Below are 26,662 nucleotides of genomic sequence, written 5' to 3'. Positions count from 1 at the left end.
TCTAAAAATCGTTGGAAAATTTTGATAGAGCGAAAAGGAGCATTCAAAACCAGAACTCACTGAGACCCTTCATCCACAGTAACCTGCAGACACGCTTCAGACAAATCAGTTTTAGAAAAGTACTGGTCACTCAGTATTTTTGCCTACAGTTTCTCTTGGCGGGGGGTGTGTGTCCACAGTCAACTGGGTGTTGACAGTAGTACTGAAGTCACTACAGAGATGAAGTTTCCCCGATGGCTTCTGAACTACAACCAGCGGGGACAACCATTCACTAGCCATAACATGTTTCACCACACTTAGGAATAGAAGTCTGCCCAATTCTGCTTTCACTTGATCTTTCAAGGTGACAAGAATAGGACATGCATGACAAAAACAAGGCTGAGCCATGGATTTTAAAGAAATACGAGCAGCAAAATTTGTGGCATACCCTATACCTTTTCAAGGCAAGTCCAAAAATTCCTCCCACAGTGTTTCCAAGTGAGGATACGTTACCTGATTGGACACCAGGTGAGCTGCATTGATGACAGAAAATTCAAAGGCCCAAATGCGTCCATGCCGAACAAGTTCCCAACACCAGCAACCACCAAACATGTCATGGAACAAACCACTGATTTCCAAGAGGCAGATGCTGTAAATTGTCCCAGCAGTGTAATGTTCTGTTTGTTATAACTGACCATCTTCCGTGTGACCAGTGTCAGTGGTGGCAAGCCTAAACTGACACTGGTTTTAGAGTTCAGTAATGTCACAGCAACACCTATGTTGACCTTTAGCTGGATCACTTTGCGAAAACACTTAACTTGATAAACAACTTGGAAGAAGCCACAAGTATTGGACTCACATAGTTTACATCCATATCTGTATTCTGAGCAAACCTCGGCAACCAACACACAGAGGCAATGTAGCCTTTCTTGTGGCAAGCATTACAAATAGCCCTGTGTTTTGGGCACACTGAACGTTCGTGCTTGAGAAGATGGAAACAGAGAATGATGATGCTGGAACTGTGGTTTTCACAGCTGCTTGAGCTGGCCTTAGTCTGCTTGGCACTGGGCCCACATGTTTATGGCTGCTACTGCTGCTTACTTGTGGAAGCTATCTGTCGTCCTAGTGAGCACATCTTGTGACACTACTATCTCATCACCCCACACTTCAGTTTGGTCACCTGCTGCATGTGAAACTTCAAAAGATTGTGCTATTTGCAAAGCTTCTGCCAATGGTGGTTAAGTCTTCTTGAACACTTCCATGTCTGGAGCTAAACAGATAACTGCATCGTGCACCTTACAGTCTGCATAAGAGTCAGTTTGGGCATCAATAATGAATTGACTCTTATGGCTAAGGCTATGAACTTCGGCTGTCCAGGCCATGTATGACTGGTTTGCTTTCTTGCAGCACTGGTAGAATTCAACTTTCACCACTATGACATGCACTTGTGTGTCATAGTAGTTGGACAATAAACTGCACATGTGATGAAAGATAAGAGCTGTTGGTACTTGTAAAGGGGTAAGCTTACACATTAATTGATATACCTTAGGTGGAATCCATGAGAGGAAGAAGGTGTTGCACAAATTCGAGTCCGTCATACAAAAAGCCAAAAAATGCTGTCCAAATCTTTTTTCATATGGTTCCCAATCCTTGGCTGGATCATCATATGGATCAAAAGTGCATGGATTGACTAGTGGACTGGTACCCTGTCTATTATGGAAGCCAACAAAGTGTTCACACCTGAAGTTAAGCTGTTCAATCATGGCTGGTAGCATGGCATCCATAATGAATAAACATGATGAAACAGCACTTAAAGATTGCACATGCAGAAACCATCCCATCCTCATTGCAAATTTTGTAGTAACCAAGGAATACACAAACCCAATCCAAGTCATACAAATAGGTCTTTATTCATAACCTCTGAACAAATACGGAAATAGCCTATCAAGGCTCTGCTAGACACAGAACAATGGATGTGCACTATACAAAACTAGAGTAGAATAGAGAGTAGTCAGGGCTGCTCTGCACATATATATGTGTGAGTTACCAGCAGATGGCCCAACGGAGATGCCTCCCACATGTGGCCTCCAGCAGCCAGCCCACGCTGATATAGTTGGCAGCCGATACAAATGCACATACGTGGCAACCCACGCTTGGTGCACTCACATCACATGCACTAGTAGCAGGATGCAGCAATGTCTTTGGTATCATACCCTCCCATTAGATTCTGTTTGTGTCATTCCATTCTGCCATGATACAGTCTCAGATAGCTGTGGTTTTTACAGACTAGTTTACAGCCAAGTAGAAGCTACACCCTTGAGGATGATACATCTAAATGTCATCACCAATGTCACCATCACCCATCATCATCATCAATAATCTGCTGTGTTAGCAGGTCCTTTGAGTGTCCATTTCCTGCAAACCATTGCTTTCTTCTTAAGGGGACTGGTCCATAAATACCTGGGGAAACCTTGAAAAAATTGCCAGTGTAACTCAAATAATAAGATTTGTAAGCCCTTATAATGCTTTTTTAAAGAAATATTTTGGGAGCATTTTTATCTATGAACCACAGCTTTAGCTCTCACTTCTTTAATCTTTTTGTTGTTGCAAGTGAAATAAACTACACTAATTATTTATGTACATCATAGGTATACATTACTCAAAATACAAACAAAGTAGAAGGTGTATTTTTTTCCTGTAAGTTCTTTATACTGTTATCTTTAAAGCAGACTATTAAAAAGATGGTGCTGTCATAAAATGTGGTACAAAAAAATTTTAAGTATGATTACCAAAAATTGTTGGAAATGAACTCAGATTTTTTCTTCAAAAAAGGATTTTATTTTCAACGTTTAAGACAGTATACTCTATCTGTAATAGTTTTTAGCTAAAGTGTACCAAAGCATGAAATACTTTAACTTGCATGGCACTAATGCATACCAAGTCCATATTTATCTTGTTTCCTGTGTTGTTGTTCTTCCCTTCTCTTCCTCACTCTTCTTCTTCGTATTCTTCCTTCTTTGGTGGCGTCGAACACCGATTTTACTGCTTCAAAGAGTCTCCTTCGGTCAATGGCTCTTTGCATATTTAGTCCACCAGGCAATCCCATCAGTTCCATATCATTAAACCTTGACATTGCACCGTCATTGAAACATAGAACAGCATCTAGAACACTTATTTTCAAAGTATTTAGTCCTACTAGAACAGTTTTGGGTATCCATTCCCATACACAGTTTTTGAAACTTCCATTTTGATTTTGAGACCTACCATGTAAACATTTCTCTAATAATCTTGTGTCACGAAGGTCCTTATGTATAGGTTTTATAACTTCCATTATAGCAAATGACAAAAAATGTTTATGATTGTAGGTCTCACCTTTAGCAACAGCCCTCTGGCATCTGGGCAGAGTGCATGACATAGGTTGCCTGTCATCTGTGGAGGATTTATGAAAGAAGGTAGCCCATACTGCCTTCTTCATTCCTTGAAGGTCATTTTTATTTTGTCTTATGGCTTGTCCATAATAATACTGTAACCTGTCTTATTTCTTTGTCTGAAAGTCGACCATGTCCACTAATGCACTTACCATCAGCTGATTTCTTTCCATTCAAATTCCTCTTCACGGTCCCCAATGTTGTACCTAGCTTTTCCTGGACATATCCAACAAATTCCATTTTTTCAAATTTTCTGTCAGCATAAAGTTTGAATTCACAAACTTTTTGGTATCCCTTTGACTCTCCATTTCCTAGGTAATATGTATACATCACACATTTCTCCATGGATCTTCGAAATATCTTCACACCACCTTCAGATTCCATCCCTCCACTATAACCACTAAAATTAATCAAACATTTATGATTTTCAGTTTCAGAAGTACAGCCATGACAATACTTGGTAATGCAGTCCACGTCAGTGATTTTACCATTATCCAAGGAGTTAGCTGTCACTACACCATTTTGGGAACTATGGCCTCTTCATTGCCAGGATGCATCCAGGGCTGCAGACACACATGTATTGCTGTCATTCATGTCTACACTGTGCTGAACAACATTTTTCATACTATCATTTGCTACTTCTTCTAAAGTCTGTAGAATAATTTTATTGTACCTGTTGAACATTGCAGGGGGAGATCAAGTCCATAAGAGCATAGAAAATTTGTGCATTTCTGTACCCTTTGCTTATACACCTCATAGCATAAGCAAGTTTAATATTTGTGTTATACACTCTCTGTTTAGTTACTCCTCAAGTATAACCACATTTGCTTTATTTACAAACAATTATTAATTTTGATGGACAACCTCTCTTAGCACGTATCTTCTCAACTACCTTCATACTGCTATTCCCACATTCCTTACACTGAAAAGCTTTATTTATTAGTTCAGATAGAACAGAGAGTTCAACAATAGTATAACCTGACTCTGTTGAGTTGGTGTGTGTATATTATTAGCATTAATACTGTCAAGCCCATTGTCCAAATATTTCAGTTTTAGCTTCGAAGCACTTGCAGTTGAAGCTGGTTCAAGTGTTGGTTCACATTGTATATCAGTATTAGCAGAGTTAATCCGTTTGGTGAAATGGTTTACATAAAATTTATGTCATTTAACACTGAACTTCTTAATTCTTCTCATTGCTTTCAAGCGGGATAAGAAACTCATGCACACAATAAGAAACACACACACACACACACACAATTACTTCACTGTAAACAAAATATTCATGCCAAAACAACAGCAAACAATGACTAAACACTCTGTATAAACAAAATATAAGCAACTGTAAAGCTTTTGCAGGTTAGCCAACATAAGGGACTAAAAAGTCATAAAAAGGAAACAAATGAGGGTAAAACTTTATTTTTAAGACAGCTGACTGTGTGCCATGAGAATGTCATGATACGTGCAGCCACTTTTAAATTCCTTTAATTCTGGTACTTTCTGTGGCCCATTTTCTGGAAATAAATTTTTTATTGTTCAGAAAACTACAGAGAATTTTTTAAGACAAAAATTAAAAATCAATTTTTGACAGTTATTCACATACAAGTCCCCTTAATGTATCTGTATGTGATGCCATCCAGCCCATCATCCAGGATCTACAACTTCTTCCTATTTTGTCTCCTCTTCCCTTCTACCTCTCTACTTCCATTTTTATAAGCCTCTCCTTCTTTGTTAACAAATGTCCAATCCAGTTATTTTTGTTTCTTTTTATTACATTTGGTAATTGTCTTTACTCTCCCACTCTTCTCAGTACCTCCTCATTTTTTTGCTCTGTCCATCCAACTTACTCGTATCATCCTCTGCCATATCCATATTTCAAAATTCTCCAGCTTTGCTCTATCTATCTTCCGCATTGTCCACATTTCAGTACCATGTAGAATGACACTCCATACAAAACACTTTACTAGTCGTTTCCTTAAATCTTGTCCAGATTGCTGCAAAAAACTCACATTTTCTTACAAAAAGTGTCTTTTTCCAATACTATTCTGGTTTTAATTTTTGTGCTATTTTTCCAGTTGCTTTTTATCCTACTTTTTAGGTATTTAAAGTTTGGATCATGCTCTAATATTTCTCCATTCAGTGTTATCTTCACCCCTTTTATTTCCTTCTAGGGCCATTATTTTTGTTTTCTTATATTGATTTTCATTCCATAACTCTTCCCTTTAGCTTCAACGGTATCCAGTATATCCTGTAATTTTGTTTCATCTATTGCTAGAAGGACCGTGTCATCTGCAAACCTCAAATACAATGTTCTTCTTCCTCTAGTTTTTACCCCTTTGTCATCTAGTGGGCAGTTGGCAGTCATATTTGCTAGGTACAGACAGAAAAGTATAAGAAACAGACAGCAGCCTTGTGTTACTCCTTTTTTACTTCTGTCTAGTTGGCAGTCTTTCTTCCCACTTTCGCAGATGCTTTTAATTTTAAATATAATGGGTTTATAAGTCATCTTGTTTACCACCCTACTCTTTTTCTCTCATAGTTGCGAGCTTATCCTAAGTTACATTATAAGACACCTTTCAGGTTTATAAAGCACATATAAAGGTCTTTTCCCTTTCCAGTAAATCTCTCTCTCAAAATTCACAAGAGTCTTAGTGCATCTCATGTGCCTTGTTGTCTGTCTTTTGTCTAAAACCAGATTGCTCCTCTAAATGTACAGTATTTCATAAATGAGCTAGACTTTTTGCAGGTATTTGTGGATGAGCAGTCCAAATTATGTATTATATATTACAAGACTAATATCAAATACGAAATATTTATTTAGCCAGAACTGGCTTTCAGCTTCTTAAACCATCATCAGATGGAAGAAAAGGGATACAAAAATGATGATGTGTGGAGTGTTTGCACAGAAATGTATTAGATTTGTATGTCACACAGAAACAGTTACATTTAAGTTAAAAAATAGTTTTATTTGGAGTTATATTTAACAATATATGAAAATTAAAGTTGAATTGCAATCTAATATTTGTATAACAAAAATTTAATTAACAGAGGGGAAAAAGGAAACTTGAATTTGGTCATTTAGTACTAAGCTTGCGATATGTGTCATATGCTTATTGATTTCAGTATTTCCCATGGGGTCATCTTTATACTTTTCTTAACAGAATGTGAAGCTTAACATGCTTCATTGTATGTTTGGTTTTCTGTTAAGATATGTTTGGCTAATGTTGAATCTGCATTTCCTTGCCTCCAGCCTCTGTCATATTCAGATAGCCTATTTACTGTAACACTGCGTGACTGATCACCATGTACTTTACCACAGTGTTTGCATGTAATTTTGTATACACTACACTGTGCAAAAAGTTGCAATTTGTCCTTAATGTTCAATAAAAAATTTGATGTGCTGTTGATAATATACAATGCAGGCCTTTATTTCTGAGACTTTAATGTTTAGTAAGATAATCTGAAAGTTTTGCCAACATATAGGATGGTGCAATAGTTTTCTTAACTATTGACTGGTTCCTGTTGGCCAGAATACTGAAGTGGTGTAACTGTGATTTACTTCTTTCGTAGTATGTTATCAATCATGGCAGAGCTGTAGCCGTTACTGGAATATAAGTTTAATGGTATGTAGTTCTCAGAATGAGATTTCACTCTGCAGCGGAGTGTGTGCTGATATGAAACTTCCTGGCAGATTACAACTGTGCTGGACCGAGACGGAAACTCGGGACCTTTGCCTTTCGCGGGTAAGTGCTCTACCAACTGAGCTACCCAAGCATGACTCACGACACATCCTCACAATTTCAAGTTTGGAAGGTATGACACAAGGTACTGGCAGAATTGAAGCTGTGAGGACAGGTCATGAGTCATGCTTGGGTAGCTCAGTTGGTACAGCACTTGCCCACAAAAGGCAAATGTCTCAAGTTCGAGTCTCAGTCCAGCACATAGTTTTAATCTGCCACGAAGTTTTGTATGTAGTTTTGTTTGAAAGGCAGATTCAGATAATGGAAGTTAGATGGGGTGATGTCTCTATGAACCTTGGTAGCCCACAATTTAAGAAGTGCTGCTGGTAGTGATGCACTCTTGTGCAGTGAAATTATTGCATTAAGACAGTTTAAGAAGAAAATATTTGCTGACAGTGTCACCATTGCCAACAATATCTTCAGTGTCTAGCAGCTCTTGTGTTAGAACAACATATTGTGCATATGTCGATTTCATAACAAAGAGCAGTCCACTGAACTGCCTGATTTCAAACTTTGGGTATCTTTATAGATCCCTGTGAACATATTTATCAAACAGTTATCTCTATAAAGAAAAAACTTTCACCAGTACTAAGCCAACGAGTCAATACTGGAACATGGGACCAGATATGGCCATCATTTACATTTCAACAAGAAAATCAAAAGTGAAATTCAAAAACTCGCTTGTACAATGGAATAAAATTATATAATTGATTTCCACAAGAGATCAAAGAGCATGCTGTCAGTGAAACAGTAAAAACCAATTTACTAAATAAAAGTTTCTGGACTGTTGAGGATTATTTAAACTGCCAAGCAGGTTATTTAGGCAGGTTTTCATCTGGGCAATTAACTGTTATGATCAAAAGCCATCGTGCAATATAATAGTGACATAAACTATACAAAAATATAACATAACAAACTAATATTGTGAGGATGTATAATTACAAATATTGTTTGAATGATTACTGTGTGTTTGAACTATATGTCTATGTTGTATTTGTGTATTTTGAACTATGTAGACTTTTGACTACCCACAAACAATGCAAATGGTCCATAAATGAATGAATAAATAAATAAATAATTTCAGAGTATGACTTTCTTGAAAAGAAGTAATGATGTAGCAAATGAAGTGGTAAGTGACAGTGTCAAACTGCAAATTTCATAAATGTTTTTAAATTATATGTTTTTATGTGGTTTCTAAAAATGATTCAAAACAGAATATTTTTATAGCAATGGAAATTAAGAAATTAATTTTTGTCATTATTGTCAGCAACATGTTATATACCAAGTGGCAAATCCATGTGTTTTAATACATTGCCTCTATACCATCTGGACTTAACCCTGTGACTACCATTGGAACACATATATTCCATGATAGATTACCATAGAATCAGAGAGAATTTGCTATATATTTTGCTTTGTATCACTGGCCCACAAGTAAAGGGGTCCATGCTCGTGGTTCACAGAATACTTGCATTACAGACTGCACCTGTAGGTTGTGCCATCTTCAAGTTTCATTGTAAGCCCTCTGCTCTGCATTGTCACATTGAATTAGTTTCTGCCTGCAGATAGGCAACCCAATGAACAGATTTGCAAAATGGGCCAGTCGTGCCTTCCTGGAAAATTCGTGTCAATGAATAGCACACATGTATTGGCATGTGCCACATCTCAAACAGTGTCCAAGATGAGCACCAGCACCTGTAATGTGAGCTACAACCGTCTAAAAATGCTCTATCTGCTGATGTTTGTCCATTTCCTGTATCTCTTGTAGATTTTGTGCAGTCATCTTCTGAAGCCCCAGAGGTACTTACAAATGACACTGTGTGCTCTATGCCTTCTTAAACTGGAAAACAAAATGTCAGGAAATATTTTCTCATATTTTTACGTTTCACTAAGACACTAATTAAAATAACCATACATTAATGTCTTACTCATTAAAAATTAGTAGTGAGAATATTCAAGTGTGCCCAAATACGTGTATAAATTTCTCAATCAGTCACACAAAGTCTGTATACAAACAGGCGATCAGATTTGGCACTTTATTAATAACTGCCCATCTTGATCACTGTTTATCATGTAATTCACAATATGACTGGTTTTGTCTTTTTGCTGACATTAGATCATTAGGAATATTCTGATAATAGAATCAATTTAAAATGATGTGTATACATAGATACATTAACTAGTGCTAGTTATGGGATGAGTGCAGTCAACAGTTATTAATAAACTTGTATAAGTAGTTCATGTTACTGTCTGCATGACATATCATTTTAGTCAGCAATGTGGGTCAAATACTCTGGATCACAAGAAAACAGTTACTTATAGTTTCACTTGTCTGATTATGCTATTTCTTCGCAGACTTTATTCAATGATAATATTTATTTGTGATTACTTACTGGAAATTAGAACAGCAGCCAGTCACTGTTGATTACACCATTTAGTGGTTCCGAAATTGGCTGTTTGCCCGCAGGAGGCTGTTCATGTTTACTTTTATCTTTTGTGCTGTATTTTTGGTGAAATGGCAGCAGTTTCATGGTCACCAACCAAGACAGATAATGGAAAAAATATTGATTTCTTAATAGCCATAATTATGAAAATAACAATGTCATGATCTTCTAGTGGTTTGTGTACATATGTGTATTATGTGTTGATCATTTCCTGTAAAGCTGTATGAACACTGACAGAGAAGTTTTGTCAAATGATCATGGATTCAGTGTTTGTCATTTGAATGAACAAAGCAGTACGTTTAGTTTGGAATATACACATATCACAAGAAAGATGTCCACAATCCATAAATGTAATGTCAGTTTGGGAAACAGCATTAATGACTCTTTTGAAACTGTCTACAGGCTTACCAGTTTAGCAGCCATCTTTTGTGCATAATTAAACATCTGCCTGTGGATAGTTGCTGAAAATTGATTTAGAGGGATGGAACTTTGGGACAGATCAGTCTATAATTTTGCTTGCAACATACGGGAGTGAAGTTAAATGAAGTCTTTTATTTTAATGTTGCAAATTTTAGATTGCTGCACTTGCATAATAATTATGTCTCAACGATTTTGAAGTCTCAGTGGTTTTCTCCTTTGACTTCCAGTTATACTCATCCATCATTATGTCGATATCATTAATCATACAATATAAGAGATTTTTTTAAACAAATGTCAGCTTAAAAATCTGTACAACAAAGATCTTCAGCTATGCTCACACTTGCATATATGACAGTATTTGCTGTATATATCTGCTGAATTTCTCTTGACACATAAGATTCATTCTTTCCCATTGTCTTCTCTGGTAATTGTCTATCTGTTGATATTGAAATGTTGACATTGTGATTGTGTGTTACTGTGTTGTATGGCTGCATTATAGCTGTAATATCTTTCTCAACTTACTAATGTTCTTTTGGTTGAAAATGTGTTACTGAATTGACTCTGATTCCAGTTCTAGACAAAACATGTTTGGATAATTTTAATGAAAAATACTGCTACATCATCTCTTCATTACCATGGCTCTCATATAGTCAACTAAGGGTAACAGTAAATGTGAACAAATGATTCATTTTCTTAACCATTGGTTCTTATTCCACTTCTCAGAAATCTCCCATGCAAAACATCACACTGAGCGAGTTGCTGCAGTGGTTAAACATTGGACTCGCATTTGGGAGGATGACAGTTCAAACTCATGTCCAGCCATCCTGATTTAGGTTTCCCCTGGTTTCCCTAAATCACTTCAGATACATGCCGGGATGGTTCCTGTGAAAGGGCACGGCTGACTTCTTTCCCCATCCTTCCCTAATCTGATGGGACCAATGACCCCACTGTTTGGTCCCCTCCCCCAAATCAACCAACCAACCAATGAACATAAAACATCACCACCTCAGTTACTCTCAAATTTAGGGAACTGTGCGACTAGCATTTTGTATTACTCATGACAGTAATCTCCAGTGGAGAACTGCAGAATTTTCCGGAAATAGAACAATTCACAAAGTCTATTGAGCAAATAAATTGAAAACTTGGTGTCTTATCTGTTCCTGTGAATTGTCTGACCATGTGGCATCTGGTACTACAAATAGCTCCCATTGATACAGAGAATAATGTTCCGGGTAAAATAAGTCTTCCATGCATAATCTACTGGGCGTTCCCATCTTTTAAAGTCAAAGAGTTGCAGATGTTAGAGGATTTTCAACAGATGTTTTAAAATAAGAAAAGAATGATCACAAACGAATATTCAGCCAGCACAAGGTCTTGAATCATCAATGTATATTATTCAGGTTTTTGTAAATTAGTGTTTTCATAAAAAAAAAAGAGTACCTATTGTATCAATATTGATAGTCCTACCTTGAAAAACAGACAAAATTGTCTGTGTTTGTCCACAGTAGACTTTACCACTGTTTGCAGTTCATGGGTGATTTTTGGAGGTGAATCATTACTCATAACAGGAACTTATATTGATATGCATTTAATGTGTGGTGTAGCAGAACGCAATGCCCAGAAAGCTGAACGAATAAACAGTGAAAAGTTTTGCAACACGCAATGTTATAAGTGAAAGAAATTTGTTGGAGAAACTGAATTATTCAAGCCACAGGGAGCTGATGAAGATCGTGGACATAGAATTGTTTCCATAATTTAATTTTGGATGCTCATGTTGGAGGAGATTCTGAGCAATACCTGTTAACTTGTTTGTGAAACACTCACCTTGGAGGCCTACAATCTGGGGAGTAAGAGTGGAGCAGCAATTATACCCCTATTGTAAACTATATGTGAAATTAATTGGGCCGAATGATTTTGGTTCTAGAAGTCAGTTTTGTTAATGGGATATCCAGTCAATACCACACTGCTGAACACCTCTTTCAGCTGTGATGGTGTTTTCAGCTGCCACTGTAGCAGTGACTGATGTTCATTTGCAATACGTTTCGACAGTTGCTGGAGAGTGTATGTCTTGTTGTTCACTAGAAGACGTGGTTTCAACATGACGGTGCACCATCACACTTTGACATTAATGTCTGTGAGCACCTGAACAACACACACACACACACACACACACACACACACACACACACACACGCTATATTGGAAGACAGGTACGGTTCCATGACTTGCATGATCATCAGCTGTAATTCCTATGAAGTTTTCAAAGTTATTTATGTGTGAGACCCCAACAGAAATTTTAGAGAAACTAGTTGGTAGGGTTCCAGCTGCCTGACCCATCATAAAGCAGAAGGCTGTTTGAGAGAGCACGTAAAATTTTGCATTGCTGTTGTGTGTGCATTGAGACTGGAGGTTGCTACGTAAGTTACTAAGAGCTGAAGATGTTGATATAAGGTGTGAGTTGGTCATCAATGAAAAACTATGAAATTGTTTCCAGCCAGTAATTCCTAACCTCAAAGAATAAAAACATAGCCCATCAGCCACTCTGCCTACAAATTATCTGAATATCTACATTGAGATCAAACATTTCTGTTAGCTGCATGACATGTTGCAGTGTTGGTTAGAAAGCTGTACGACAAATAACTATATAATATAAAAAGGACTCAGTATTTATAGATGTAAAAATATTTTGTCTGAAAAGTACCATTCTAGTCAAGTAAATATTAAGTTACTCGTAGCAGGTAAACAGCATCTATACGATAAAATTGAGGAGACATGTGCTTTTTCAAAGTAGCAGCTTTCTTATTGATTTACTCAATTTTATGTGGCTTAAGCACAGATAGTGTTAAACAGCATAGTGATACTTCATTCTATGCAGATTAAGTTTCTTGATGTCTTTGTCGCATGTTAATGTATATCTTGACTCATTCCACATCCCAGAAGGATCTCCTACTTGATGATATCTACAGAAAACAATTAATGGTTGCTTGAATGTATTCAATTTATGATCCTGAACCTTATGTATAATTTTGAGCCTAAAAGTTTGGGGCACCATGTATTTCATTTGGCAACTAGTTACTAATATGTAAGTGAAAAGCACATGTTACAAAATAAACTGCAGCTAAGTAGTATAACCTTACTAAAGACTAAGTAAAACTGTAAATAATAATCATCAGTAAAACAGTTGTGCTCTTTTGATGCCAAATAATGAGACTATTAGTAATTGTTATTAGTATAGAATTCACAAGCAGTTTGTGATAGCTTTGATCTTCTGGCAGCATATTCCTTCAATATGTTCTTGTCAATGAAAGTTCTCTTCTTTGCAAGAAGTCATGCTGTAAAATCCGATGATGACTGAGTGAGATCTAAATGTGACTGTGTGTTTCTGAACTTCCTGCCTTTCACTACTTTTAATTAGTTCATTATTGTTATTTGGTAATTTCATTTGTGTGGAGTTACAGGTGAATGGTAAATATGTTGTGAAAAGTGGGACAGATTTTCGGCAATTTTCAAAAATCACTGTTACTTTTGATAAAAACAATATTGATGTTAACGTAGAAGAGATTAATGTTTCCTCTGAATATTGTGAGGATGCTATATTGTCCAAAGCCTTGGAGAAATATTCAAGTAAGTGAATCTTTAATTCTAAAACATTATATATTGTGTGAATTGTAGTTCAGCATGGGAAGTCATTTCTTTTGATTTCATTCTTAGGTATCATGGAAGGTAAAATGGATGAAGTTTTAGGATCATTTGCTGTTCCACTGGATGGCAGATTTGAAAGTGTACGAACTTGCGAGACCAATTTGGGCAACTGGGTATGTGATGTTGTGTTAGCTGCAACTGGTGCTGATCTGGTTTTATTGAATTCAGGAACATTCAGGTCAGATATGATCCACCCAGCAGGACCATTTACTATGAGAGAACTTGTTGCTGTAATACCTATGATGGATCCGTTACTAGTTCTTTCTGTCACAGGTGAGATTCAGCAAAATAGCTTTAAAGTTAAGTACTTTGTCAGACGTAATTTGCGGTTGAGATGAAGTACACTTTATGACTAAATAGTATCACTAGGTACTTGAGTCTGTTTGTGCTACCAGGGTTGCCACAAGTTCTAGAAATCATGGAATTTCAAATGTGTCTGGGAAATTCGAAAAAATGCTGGAAAATTTCATTTTTGACCCAACAGATGAAATGGTTTGTTTATGGAGACACTATGCATTATTGCTGGCCAGGAGCAGCTGAGTAGTTGCTGGATGTCAGGTGCTGCCTCCCTACACCACCTTCCCTACCACTTTTCACCTCCCCACCACTCCTCTCAGCTTGCAGCCAGCGCCACCACCAGTGCTAACCACTAGCTGAACAACTGCCAATGAGAGCAGCAAGGAGGCATGAGAAGTGGTATGTTTGGATCTCAGAGTATTCACACAAGTTATCCGTTGCACAGATTGATCACTGCGGTCTCAGTTTATCAACATGCTGTTGGTGACTCATGACTATGGGTGTGAATTGCTGGCCACACGCGAGTTGATTTCCATGACAGGCCAGAACCGTGGGCCAATTCTGTGGGTATCTGATGGATCAGCCCCACTTATCTGAGGCCTGTCATTTCCCACTAAAGTGCAGGTTCTGCCCATTGTATCTAGTCTCTCTGATCTGCCAGCTGGCTGGGTCCATTCGCGTGTGGTGTAAATCAGTGGATTTCCATGATTTATCCAGGGACTCAGGACTGTGGTGCATACTTAATGGGTCAAAAAGTCACAGATACTAGCCAAGGGCCATTGAACTGAGTGGAAATGATGAAGAGATCACTTCTCTCACAGAGATATTTTCACAGGTTTCGTTGATTGACCTTTAATTGTGTGTTTGACTTTTTATTGTTTGACAAACACTAAGTATTATTTGGCAGAGAAAATGTTACTGTAAAAGTACATACCTCAGTGATATCATTCTTATTTTTGAAACTGTTATGTTATGCAAAACATTCCTTTTATGTTTCTTGTCTGATCTGATGGATTATCTTGCCTGGAAAGTTCATAGATCCTGTATGGATGCTCTTCATTCGAAGTTTAACTCATTAATAAACACAAAAATCCTTTTACTAAAACTGGCTTTTATTTACACAACGCACCTGTTTACTTACCCTTAAGATCATAAATCCTGTAAAGGTGACAATAACTTGCTCTTCATTCAGAATTAAGAGTTAAAAATACATTCAGAAATACAGAATTCCTTACTTTATCTGTGAACTTACCTGTTTACTTACTCTTCAGGTGTCAAATTTTGTCAGGGAAAAATACTAAAACTGTGTCTGGAAATCAGAGAGTTTCACTTCAGGAAATGAGTGGCAACTGTAGCTACACTCACATAATTTTCAATATGTATGAAAAATATTATGAGCCTCTCTCTCCTTTCTGATAAAACATTCAAGATGTGTACGACACAGGGAATACAAAATATAAAAAAAATTATGTGTGAGTCCTTCAGAGATCATCATGTAGTTTTGAAGTGATGTCAGTTGGAAGTTTAATAGTCAGAGAAAAAGTGAAAACACTGTTGGGTCTATTAACACAGTGGTCCACAAATCAGCAGGGCATTCTTAGTGAAGTGCCTTTTGTTTCACAGATCATTGCTGCGAATCATGTAATGTGTAAAAACCAATATTAATGCCAACCTGATGGCCAAAATAGCAGAAGGAAGAGAATGCTGTTACTGCTAGTAATATATGCCTAAAACAGTACTGATGAGCAAAACCAGAACATATTCAACAACGCAGTATCTCATAGTGTTCCAAGTCAAAGTCAAAATCCAAGTGAAAAGAAGCATAGAACAGTTGCACTTGGGAACTGGACTTTAGAGGCTTCAGTAACAAGATGCGAACTGCTGATCCACTTGCTGGACCGTATTTTTATTTCTTGCCGATGGCCGATGGCCAATGGCCATTTCAGTGTGACATGTGTGGTGCAATCTCTGGAGTCACATCAACTAAAAGCAGAATTATGTACTGTACAAATAATGTCACGGCCACTTTTAGAATATTGTATGTCTCCATATATCACTGAGAATCAGAATATTAGAGTGCCTAAACTCTTTGACAGCTACCAGAGATAAGTTTTATGCACTATGTGTTTCCTCCTAATTTATCCTCAAATTTCTCTCATATGCCTACAAAGGTGTTTGTATTTCCTTTTGCCACTTATTAGCGTATAATTATTGAAAATTCATAATTATTAAAAAGAATTGGTTCCTATGGGTGCTGCTATGGTTATGAACATACATATTGCACCAGTAGTAGAGGCAATAATGTGGTATGTTCAAAATGAGCATATACTACTATCAAGCAGAAGACAAATTTCAATAATGCTTCTGCATCAATGGAGAAAAAGAAATGAGTGGAATGTAATCAAATTGAAGCTTATGCATAAAACTGTTATCTGTTATCATACATAGAATGCAGCAGTTTTTCTCTCCAACAGATTCCCCCTCTTCCACACTCTTATTTGCCTCATAAAGGTTGAATTCCAAGAAAAAATTTACAGATAAAAGAAAAATTACGAAGTGTACAACTTTGCTTCTGCCGTTTGCCGGTAGGTGGCGACAGCAGTAAGTAGCGGTCGAAAGAAAGAGATGGCAGATGTCAGGCAGTTAGCTTGGACCTTGGTCAACATAACCTCATTCAAACATTAGTCGATTTGTGTCTGCATCATAAAGTTGTTCTTGATTGAAAATGTCAGTTTACGAGCCTAATTCTCATCATTTACAGGGTGTGTTACTGTTTTGTTTCAATATGAAAACAGCGGCCGAGTCTTACCGAGTGCTCTCAAGTACATATGGTAAGGATGCTATTAGTGAAAGAACGGCGATTTTGACATCGTAGACCAGCATAGTGGTGGAAGAGAGAATGTTTTTGAAGATGCAGAATTGGAGACATTTCTGACTGAAGACTCGCATCAAACTCAAGAAGAATTGGCAAGATTAGTGGGAGTGACACAGCAAACCATTTCAAAATGTGTGAACAGTAGCTTAAGAGGCAAAAATGGAAGGGATTTCTGCATCACGTTGTGACTGGGAACAAAAAGTGGGTTCATTATAGTAACCCTAAACGCAAGAAATCATGGGAATATCCCAGCCATGCTTCCATGTCAACGGCCAAACTGAATATTCACGGCTCCAAGATCATGCTCTGCATTTGGTGAGACCAGCTCAGTATTGTGTACCAAGAGGTGTTAAACCAAGTGAAACAATCATAGATGCTCGTTATCGAACGCAACTAATGCATTTGAGCAGAGCATTAAAAGACAAACGGCTGCAATACAGCGAGAGGCACGATAAAGCAATTTTGCAGCATGACAATGCTCGACCCCACATTGCAAAAGAGGTAAATACGTACTTGGAAACGTTAAAATAGGAACTCCTACCCTACCCACCATATTATCTATTTTTCGACGTCTCCCTCTGACTATCACCTGTTTAGATCAATGGCTCGTGGCCTGGCTGACCAACACTTCTGATCTCATGAAGAAGTCACAAATTGGATCGATTCGTGGATCTCTTCAAAAGATGAACAATCTTTTCGACACGGGATTCGTACACTGCGCGAAAGATGGGAGAAAGTAGTGGCCAGCAATGGAATATACTTTGAATGATACATGTGTAACCTACTTGTTTCATTGAAGCCTCAAATGTTGGGGAAAATACGGCAGAAACAAAGCTGTACATCTTGTAAAACAGATAGTAAAAAGGCAGAAGTTCTGTGTTTGAAGAGTGGTAAATCTTGGATGAAAATTGAGTTTGGAAAATGTCTGTTATATATATAATTACTTGCATCCTTTGAGACATATGTGCAATATACGAGGATGATTCATAAAGTAATAGCAAACTATTTTTTCTCGAAGCACGTATTTCACTAACGGATGCAAACAAGATGTCATTCCTCGACATCTCCTTTTCAATACATTTTTCATACCATCATACCAACTTTTTTATTCCATTGGAATAAAAGATTTTCAGTTTTCCCCACAACCAAGAGTGCACCGCATCTTTAACATCATCACCTTCAAATCGTCCTTCAGGGGTCCAAACATATGGTAATCCAAACGAGCAAGATCAGGGCTTTATGGGGGATACAGTATGACCTGAAATCTCAATCTGTGAATGATGACAGGAGTTGGCATGGCAGTGTGGAGGCATGTGTTGTCATGATAGAAGTCCTCTCCGACAGCTCCATATTGCTGGCTTTAGTTCATTCTTCAACATGGCACTGTACTGAACCCTGTTCACTGTTTCACCCCCTTGCTAATGGTTTTTGGATGACAGGAGACAGTGTGGTACTGGGGTGCAAGACTCACACGTCTCTCGCAGTTGACTTACGTATTGTGTGCAGCCGATCTTCTTCTCGGGTCAGACAGCTGCGTTGATCTTTACAAACTCTTCTTTTCTGAAGTCTCTGGTTCAGGAAATTTCAAAATAGACTTCTTTTCTACTCGTGAACAATTCTGTACTCTCAGGATACTTTTGTTTAACTCTGTTATATTTTCATCTCCACAATAAAACAACTTCACAAACACAAGCGTTCAACTCTCGTGAGTCAACCCCATCTTGGACCATTAGATACTAACAGATACAATTACAATATGTTTGATTTAATAATCCCTATAAAACCAGTTCTTGCTTCTTGCAAGTCTAACACCAGAAAGTCAAATTTAAATGTCTTTAGTTCAATACATAATTCATTTGTTCACAACAATACAGTTGTTAAACCATCAAAGAACAGAGCATGCTTGCTCCTTGTACTGGACATACAGCTTCTATGGCGCGCGCTGCAAACACTTGTCCACACCGATCGACCGTCACTATTGTAGTATTTTCCCGATAAAAATCCATCCTGCACACTCAAAAACTGGCGGCGAGGTAGTCACATCTCCTCTCTCTCACCCTCTTACTTAAAATATCGGGTGTTTGAGACAGTGGAAAACCAAGTGTCTCTGGAACGTACACTGAAATTCTCGAGGCACTAGATATCCCTCCCTTTAGCTCGAACACGCGATATTTTATACATATTCATTATTTACAATTACACAAAATAATTCTTTATGTTTTAACAGTGCCTCTCTTTCTACTAATAACTGTGAATATTTTAGCAAAATTATAATACATGACCCTTGCAATCCATGTTGGAGTTATCTCTTTTCAATCTCCAAAAATTCGTGAGTACCAAATCTTCGTTTTCTATTCCTCTTCCAATCATAAATTACAGGTGTGCATAACTCATGAATACATTTGTAACCTGAAACTTAATAAGGCTATTAATGTATAGAATCCAAACTTACCAGACTCTTTCCTTTAAACATGTGACTTCTGTCATGATACTGCCCTTTTTCCCTTTAGGAACAGTACCTATATCTTACATGGGTTGATCCTAGGAGTACCCTTTTTCCTTCTGTTTTGGTAGGTACGCCTCTTTCTTATTCCTATCCTCCTATGGTACTGGTAAACCCCTTTCTTGGTGCCCCCGTCCGTGCAGTATAGGTGAGCTTTTCCTAGGTCTGCCTATCCACCCTTTTTCTCACCCAGTGAATGTCGACTGTGCCCTCCATATCCTTCTTGAGTGGGCCTCCTGATTCATTGCCCTAGCATACATCTTTATGTATACTATTCTTAAATAACCTCTGGTAAAATTACAAATCTACTTTTGACCTTAACTCCACTTTCCAATACTACCTCTAATACCCTAGAGGCCTCTTTCACTCCTCACTCCTACTATATAGACAGATATCATGCCCACACATCACAGATGCTATGTCTACCTGTATTTACTAACTCCCCATAGATACGATGCCTTTTCTCTAAGGACTAGCATGGCACATGTAAATATATTTTTGAGAGCAACAAAAATTAACGATGCAGAACCATCACATATCAACAATGCTATATGTGCATCTACTCAGATATATGTATATCTTTATTCCCCTACATCCCTTGGCGGTTCTGACGTCCTTCAGGTTCCTAATTCGTAATTGTTCTGTCTGTGCTTAAGTATATCTTTGCATGTATGTATATGTGCGTTCGTGTATCCTGATTCTTCAGCCTACTTATATGAAATAAGTTGAAGGTTATTGAAACCACGGAAAATAAGAAGGACTTCAGCGATAGAAGTATCTGCATGTGGAAAGAGGGAAAGATAGACAGGTACTCAAATTAGAAGTAAGAAAGGAAAAAGTAGAACTGGTTGCTAAGATTGAAGAAGAGAAAGATGATAGCCCCAAAGACAGGAAAACCCTTCCCTCCCCCGTTCCCCAGGATCCCTACTTCGCTGTGGTACTTGAGTGAGAAGCCGGAGAAGGTATGATGTTAAACGTCTCCTACAGAATGGACATTTTCACCTTCAGCTTTGAAGCCACCAAAGAAAAATCTTAGCAATACCTATGGAATGGCAAATGGTGAAGAATCAGTTACTCTTGTCTGCGAGGGTTGTCTGAAAGGTGTGATGTGTGTGTAGTATTAGTCGTGCTTTTACCTACACTACCCTTCCCTTTACATTACATCTCACAAAAGGTATAACATATTCTTAAAAAATAGAAAATTATGCACTACGATAACATAGCTGTTTAGTCATTCACTTTACACTATATTTCATACACACATAAAGTACTCTGTTCAGTTTATCACGATTAGATATCACTTTGTTTGAATAGTACTATGATATTATACTTTTCACTCAAATAATATTTTATTCGTTTCATTTCAGGTCTAGAGATCACTGTTCATCTGTGATTCTCTTAAATTGGTTCTAATCCTGTAGTCATATCCAGTTTCCTACGTACTAAAATTATAGGGTAGTTTGAGAATTCAGGAATAGATTACAGAATAGTTTAAGAATTGAAGGGAATTTGGTGCAAGAAAACTAAGTTTGAAGAAACGCCGAAAACAACTAGGGACTGATGGTCGTCACTCTGTCCGTTAACACAGAATGTTCACGTCCCTGGGGGACAGATGTGACTCTGCCCAGATCCCATGGATCTGATATTAAACTTACTTGAGCAAATGTAAACCAGTACTTTTCGTTAAATTTTGTGTGAAAGTCTACCCACAACAAAACAATCACCACTTTACTACATAAAACAACATCAGGTAAAGTATTAGTCTGTTTTATGCCTTGTCATGGACAAGTTTGAATTCTTTCCATAAACTATCCATGTCTTTCTTCGTATCATTAAGTTCCAAAGCTAAATCTGAAGAAACATTGTTAGGCGTTACCCTCTTGGCCACTTTTCTGTCTATTAACTCTTCTACTTGTTCCTCCAGATTGCTTATATTTAAGGTATCTGATGTCGCTAGCTTCTCTTTAAAACCCCTTTCCACAGTATCAACTGGATTGTTGACACCTGCAATTTGCAATTGGACAAAAGGAATTCACTTATCTTGTTTCTCAATATTCTCCTTTAGGGTGTGCAACCTCTGATTTACGACATTGAAGGTAACATTGCATATGTTTTGAAATGATCCTAATTTTTCAACAAGTCCCATTTCTACATTATTACATTTATCTTCAATGTGAAATTCTAATTTTTTTAGTTAAATCTTGAAGTTGCTCATCCTGTTTCTGGTTAAATTCAGTAAATAGTCGATTAACATGGGTATTTAAAGAACTAGTGAATTTACTCTTTAAATCTAACTTCAGATATTCTACCTCTTATGTAAAGAGTCAAAGTCAGACTTTAATAAAACTATATTTGTTGCTTGACTATTCAGGGTTTCACTTTGATTACTTAAAATTTTCTCTCTGAGCATCTAATTTACTATTTAATTGGGTATTCACTGAATCTAATTTAAGGCTTAAATTTGCACTCAGTTCATCTCTCACTGAAGCATTTTGAGCATTCAGATCATCTCTCAACAAAGCACTTTGAGAATTTGACTCTGTTCTCTGGTCATCTAATTTAGCATCTAATCTAGAATGTACTAAACCAATTTCTCTCCTTGGAGTTTCATTCTGGGCTTTAATTAAATTCACTAATTCAGACAAGTCTGGCATTTCCCTGGTCACTCTAATCACTGTGACTGGTTCTGCTAGTTGTTCCTGATCCATATTTTTATTGATCTTAGACCCAGTAATCATCTAAAGAAAATTCACCACTGAGTACAATAACTATAATAATAATAATTTATCATTCCTCCATCCCCTCAACTTCTACTAAATAATTATTGGTTTTCGATCGCCCGGCGTAGAGTTCTAGCTGCGTTGGTGAGCAGATGTGTAGTCAGTGCCGGTGGATCAGCACTGGCGCCGGCGGCGTCAGACGTTGGTTTCAGCGTCGTCGTCAGCGAGCGGATGTGGAGTCAGCACTGGTGAGCAGGAGCTGGTGCAGTCGGCATCAGTGGCTGGTTACTGTGTTGGCTGATGTACATGTGTGAAGACTGCTTACTCTCCACACCCAATCTTCTTAGTCTAAAAGTTGAGGTCTTCTCTCCAGTTTTCTCCGCTATTACTTTCTCACATCTTTTACAGCATAGCACTCACAGCTATCTTTGATTTGTTTATTGGACTCAATACGATTACTGGAAACTGTTCTTGTATGTTGTTAGGCTTGGTGCTATGGCAACACGTAATATCTTCTTACCGTTTCTGTCTTTAAATTACTGCTTTCTTTGGGTCCTGTCACTTAGGGGATTACAGGAGACAGTGTGGTACTGGGGTGCAAGACTCACATGTCTCTCACAGTTGACTCACATATTGTGTGCAGCTGATCTTCTTCTCCGGTCAGACGGCTGTGTCAATCTTCACAACTTCTTCTTCTCCGAAGACTATAGCTGGTTAAAGGAATTTCAAAATAGACTTCTTTTCTACTCTTGAAATGATTCTGTACTCTCAGGATACTTTTGTTCAACTCTGTTATATTTTCATCTCCACAATAAAACAACTTCACAAGTTTCACACAAGCGTTGAACACTCCTGAGTCAACCCCATCTTGGACCATTGGATACTAACAGATACAATTACAATATGTTTGGTTTAATAACCCCTGTAAAACCAGTTCTTGCTTCTCGCAAGTCCAATACCAGAAAGTCAAATGTAAATGTCTCTAGTTTAATACATAATTCATTTGTTCACAACAATACAGTCATTACACCATCAAAGAATAGTGCGTGCTTGCTCCTTGTACTGGACATAAAGCTTCTATGGCGCACGCAGCAAATGCTTGTCCATGCCAATCGACTGTCACTATTGTAGTATTTTCTCGATACACGTCCATCCTGCACACGCACAAAAACCGGAGGCGAAGTATACACGTCTCCACTCTCTGACCCTCTTACTTAAAATATCGGGTGTTCGCGACAGTGGAAAGCTGAGTGTCTCTGGAACTTACACTGAAATTCTCGAGACACTACAAGTGATGCACCCAGGTTTCGTTTCCTGCGATGATACATGGAAGAAAGTTTTATCCTTTAGTGTTACATTGTGCCAGAAATTATGTGGCAGCCTGAGCACACATAATCTTGTGTTAACCAGTGAGTACCTTAGGCACACATCGTGCACACAAAAAATGGTACATGAGAACCTCACTAATTATAGTATCAGCCTATGTGACACATACTTAGTTCCCTGGGTAATGTTTGTACAGAAATACATTGGTTCTTACAAATCATGGTGTCAGCAAGTCCCACATTCATGTCAGTAACAGCTGTGCTGGGATGACCAGAGCATTGCTCATCTGTGCCTGAAGTACATCCACTTTTAAAGGTGTCTACCCACACATACACTCTTCTCTCACTAATGCAGCTATCTCCATACCTTTCTTTCCATCATCCTATGGATTTGTTGAGGTTTTATGTCCTCTGATCACCAAAATCATATCACTGCTCGCTGTTCTTCTAGGGTGCACACAGCTAGGGATGCAGCCATTTTGTTTCAACGCCTTTCCTATTAAGCATGTTGTGCCATATTTTCGGATATGCCAGAACTTCCTCAGAGGATGCATCTTCACTTCCTGGGAGTTTCAAATGCCTGATGTGTTAATTACATTTAATACTGATAGCTTGCTGTTACTTTTTGAATTGCCCTGTAGAAGTGTCTAACCCCTTAAACAGTTGTCTGCTGTTAAAGAGGTAAACCGACATGCATGAGCACTCATGTTCATTTACCATGTTAGAAATGACTGTTGGTGATAACTTAGTGTGGGCAGATGGCTGTGTTGTCCAAACCTTATTCTCTCTCTTCCCTGTCCACATTATCACATGCTAATTGTGAGCTGACTGTTTTGTTTTCGCTATCGGTCATATGTTTTCATTACTAGACACATCCAAAATGTGTGAAATGAGTTGATCGTAAGATATTAGCAATTCTCCATAAGGCTAGAGGATCTTCATATTATTTTCATATGAATTTGAGTCTCACATGCACCTTCATTACACACGAGATAATCACTGTAATCCATTAAAGTAACCAGTAAATTTTGAGCAATCTACAGTTAGGCAGAATGTTTGAATGTGGCATAAAAAAATTTAGAATGATTATCAATCCAGTTAGTCAAATGATGGGTAGGAAGACTATTAAAATGCAGGTGCAAAGTCTTTTTCCCTCCTAAGCTGCCACTCAAGTGTCCTCCATCTTTTCCTGTCGTGGCTAATGTTTTCACCTCCAGGTAAATATTAAATCCTCTGAAACCTTGGTTTTCATATCGATTGTCATAAAAGCTGAAATTACCCTTATGCATGGTAATGGTAGCATAAGGTAGTTCTCTTCAAACTGTTATTATTTAGCTTAAAAGAACACTGTGATAACAGATAAACTCACAAATTACACAGAAAACTGCAGCCACAATGTTTTCTGTGTTAAATGAAATGGGAAATATATATGAAAGGTATAAAAATGCGCAGCTCAAATTTAAAAAGTGTTTATCACACACTGACCTACAGTTGGATTGTCAGTGTGATGCCTTGTTCAAATAAAGTGTTTATATTATTACTTGCAACAGAAGTTAGATTGCACTTCTTGTTCGTGTTGGGAAGGTAATTGTGAATGAGGACAACAATGCAGATTCACAATGTCATTTATGACAATGGAGTATTGGTTAGCCACGATCAGAAAAATTGCGTAGCTACGAGGAAAAGGGTGGGGGGGTGGGGGAGGGTATGTTTTAAAATTGTGCCAGATTTAGTTCACAATTAGTGCTTTTTCTGATGAAACAATTACTACCACATGCATGAACTAAAAAGCTGAAATGCAAAGCTTTATTGATCATAATTTTATAGTTTTTCTTTAATGTTAATACACTTGTATTATATTTGACTGTTTATTCTAGTGCAAGCCACATTTGTTAGTTGACAGGACCATGCTTCAATACAATTGCATAACATTATTTTCACTTAATCAGTTATTAAACTAATATTCAAAGTTGCAGGAAGAGGGTTAATTTAAAAATTACTTGCCACTTCTCTATGTACTGCAAAAGTCTTGTTAATAAAGCATTGTCATGAATCAAGCAAATAAGGTTTAGCGTTCTTTTAATTTATGCTTCTTTCACTGACATACTCATTAAAGTTTTTATGACATCATTATTTCACTCAATACTAGACTTCTCTACTCACTTGGAGCTGATGTGAAGGGCATTGTGTTGAGACTAGCCAACCCAAATGACTTGGTAACAGCTCTACATCTACATCTACATCGATACTCCGCAAGCCACCCAACGGTGTGTAGCGGAGGGCACTTTACGTGCCACTGTCATTACCTCCCTTTCCTGTTCCAGTCGCGTATGGTTCGCGGGAAGAACGACTGTCTGAAAGCCTCCGTGCGCGCTCTAATCTCTCTAATTTTACATTCGTGATCTCCTCGGGAGGTATAAGTAGGGGGAAGCAATATATTCGATACCTCATCCAGAAACGCACCCTCTCGAAACCTGGACAGCAAGCTACACCGCGATGCAGAGCGCCTCTCTTGCAGAGTCTGCCACTTGAGTTTATTAAACATCTCCGTAACGCTATCACGGTTACCAAATAACCCGGTGACGAAACGCGCCGCTCTTCTTTGGATCTTTTCTATCTCCTCCGTCAACCCGACCTGGTACGGATCCCACACTGATGAGCAATACTCAAGTATAGGTCGAACGAGTGTTTTGTAAGCCACCTCCTTTGTTGATGGACTACATTTTCTAAGCACTCTCCCAATGAATCTCAACCTGGTACCCGCCTTACCAACAATTAATTTACCGAGCGAGGTGGCGCAGTGGTTAGACACTGGACTCGCATTCGGGAGGACGACGGTTCAATCCCGCGTCCGGCCATCCTGATTTAGGTTTTCCGTGATTTTCCTAAATCGCTCCAGGCAAATGCCGGGATGGTTCCTTTCAAAGGGCACGGCCGACTTCCTTCCCCGTCCTTCCCTAATCCGATGAGACCGATGACCTTGCTGTCTGGTCTCCTTCCCGGAAACAACCAACCAACCAACAACCAACCAATTAATTTTATATGATCATTCCACTTCAAATCGTTCCGTACGCATACTCCCAGATATTTTACAGAAGTAACTGCTACCAGTGTTTGTTCCGCTATCATATAATCATACAATAAAGGATCCTTCTTTCTATGTATTCGCAATACATTACATTTGTCTATGTTAAGGGTCAGTTGCCACTCCCTGCACCAAGTGCCTATCCGC

At 38.0% G+C, this 26,662-nt stretch overlaps 1 protein-coding gene across 3 annotated transcripts in view; it reads left to right on the top strand.

The window, feature by feature from the left end:
- LOC126416728 (mannosylglucosyl-3-phosphoglycerate phosphatase) overlaps positions 1-26,662 on the top strand; it is a 220,328-nt gene that overhangs the window by 143,727 nt on the left and 49,939 nt on the right. For all 3 annotated transcript variants that reach the window (XM_050084547.1, XM_050084548.1, XM_050084549.1), the window contains 2 exons: positions 13,467-13,632; positions 13,720-13,983. In XM_050084547.1, coding sequence (XP_049940504.1) covers positions 13,467-13,632; positions 13,720-13,983 — 430 coding nt within the window. The remainder of the gene's footprint in view (positions 1-13,466; positions 13,633-13,719; positions 13,984-26,662) is intronic.

This window comes from Schistocerca serialis, chromosome 8 (genome assembly GCF_023864345.2).
Source record: "Schistocerca serialis cubense isolate TAMUIC-IGC-003099 chromosome 8, iqSchSeri2.2, whole genome shotgun sequence".
Classification (NCBI taxonomy): Eukaryota; Metazoa; Arthropoda; class Insecta; order Orthoptera; family Acrididae; genus Schistocerca; species Schistocerca serialis.
The sequence above is the reverse complement of the archived record's forward strand: the minus strand, read 5'-3'. Positions and strand labels throughout refer to the sequence as shown.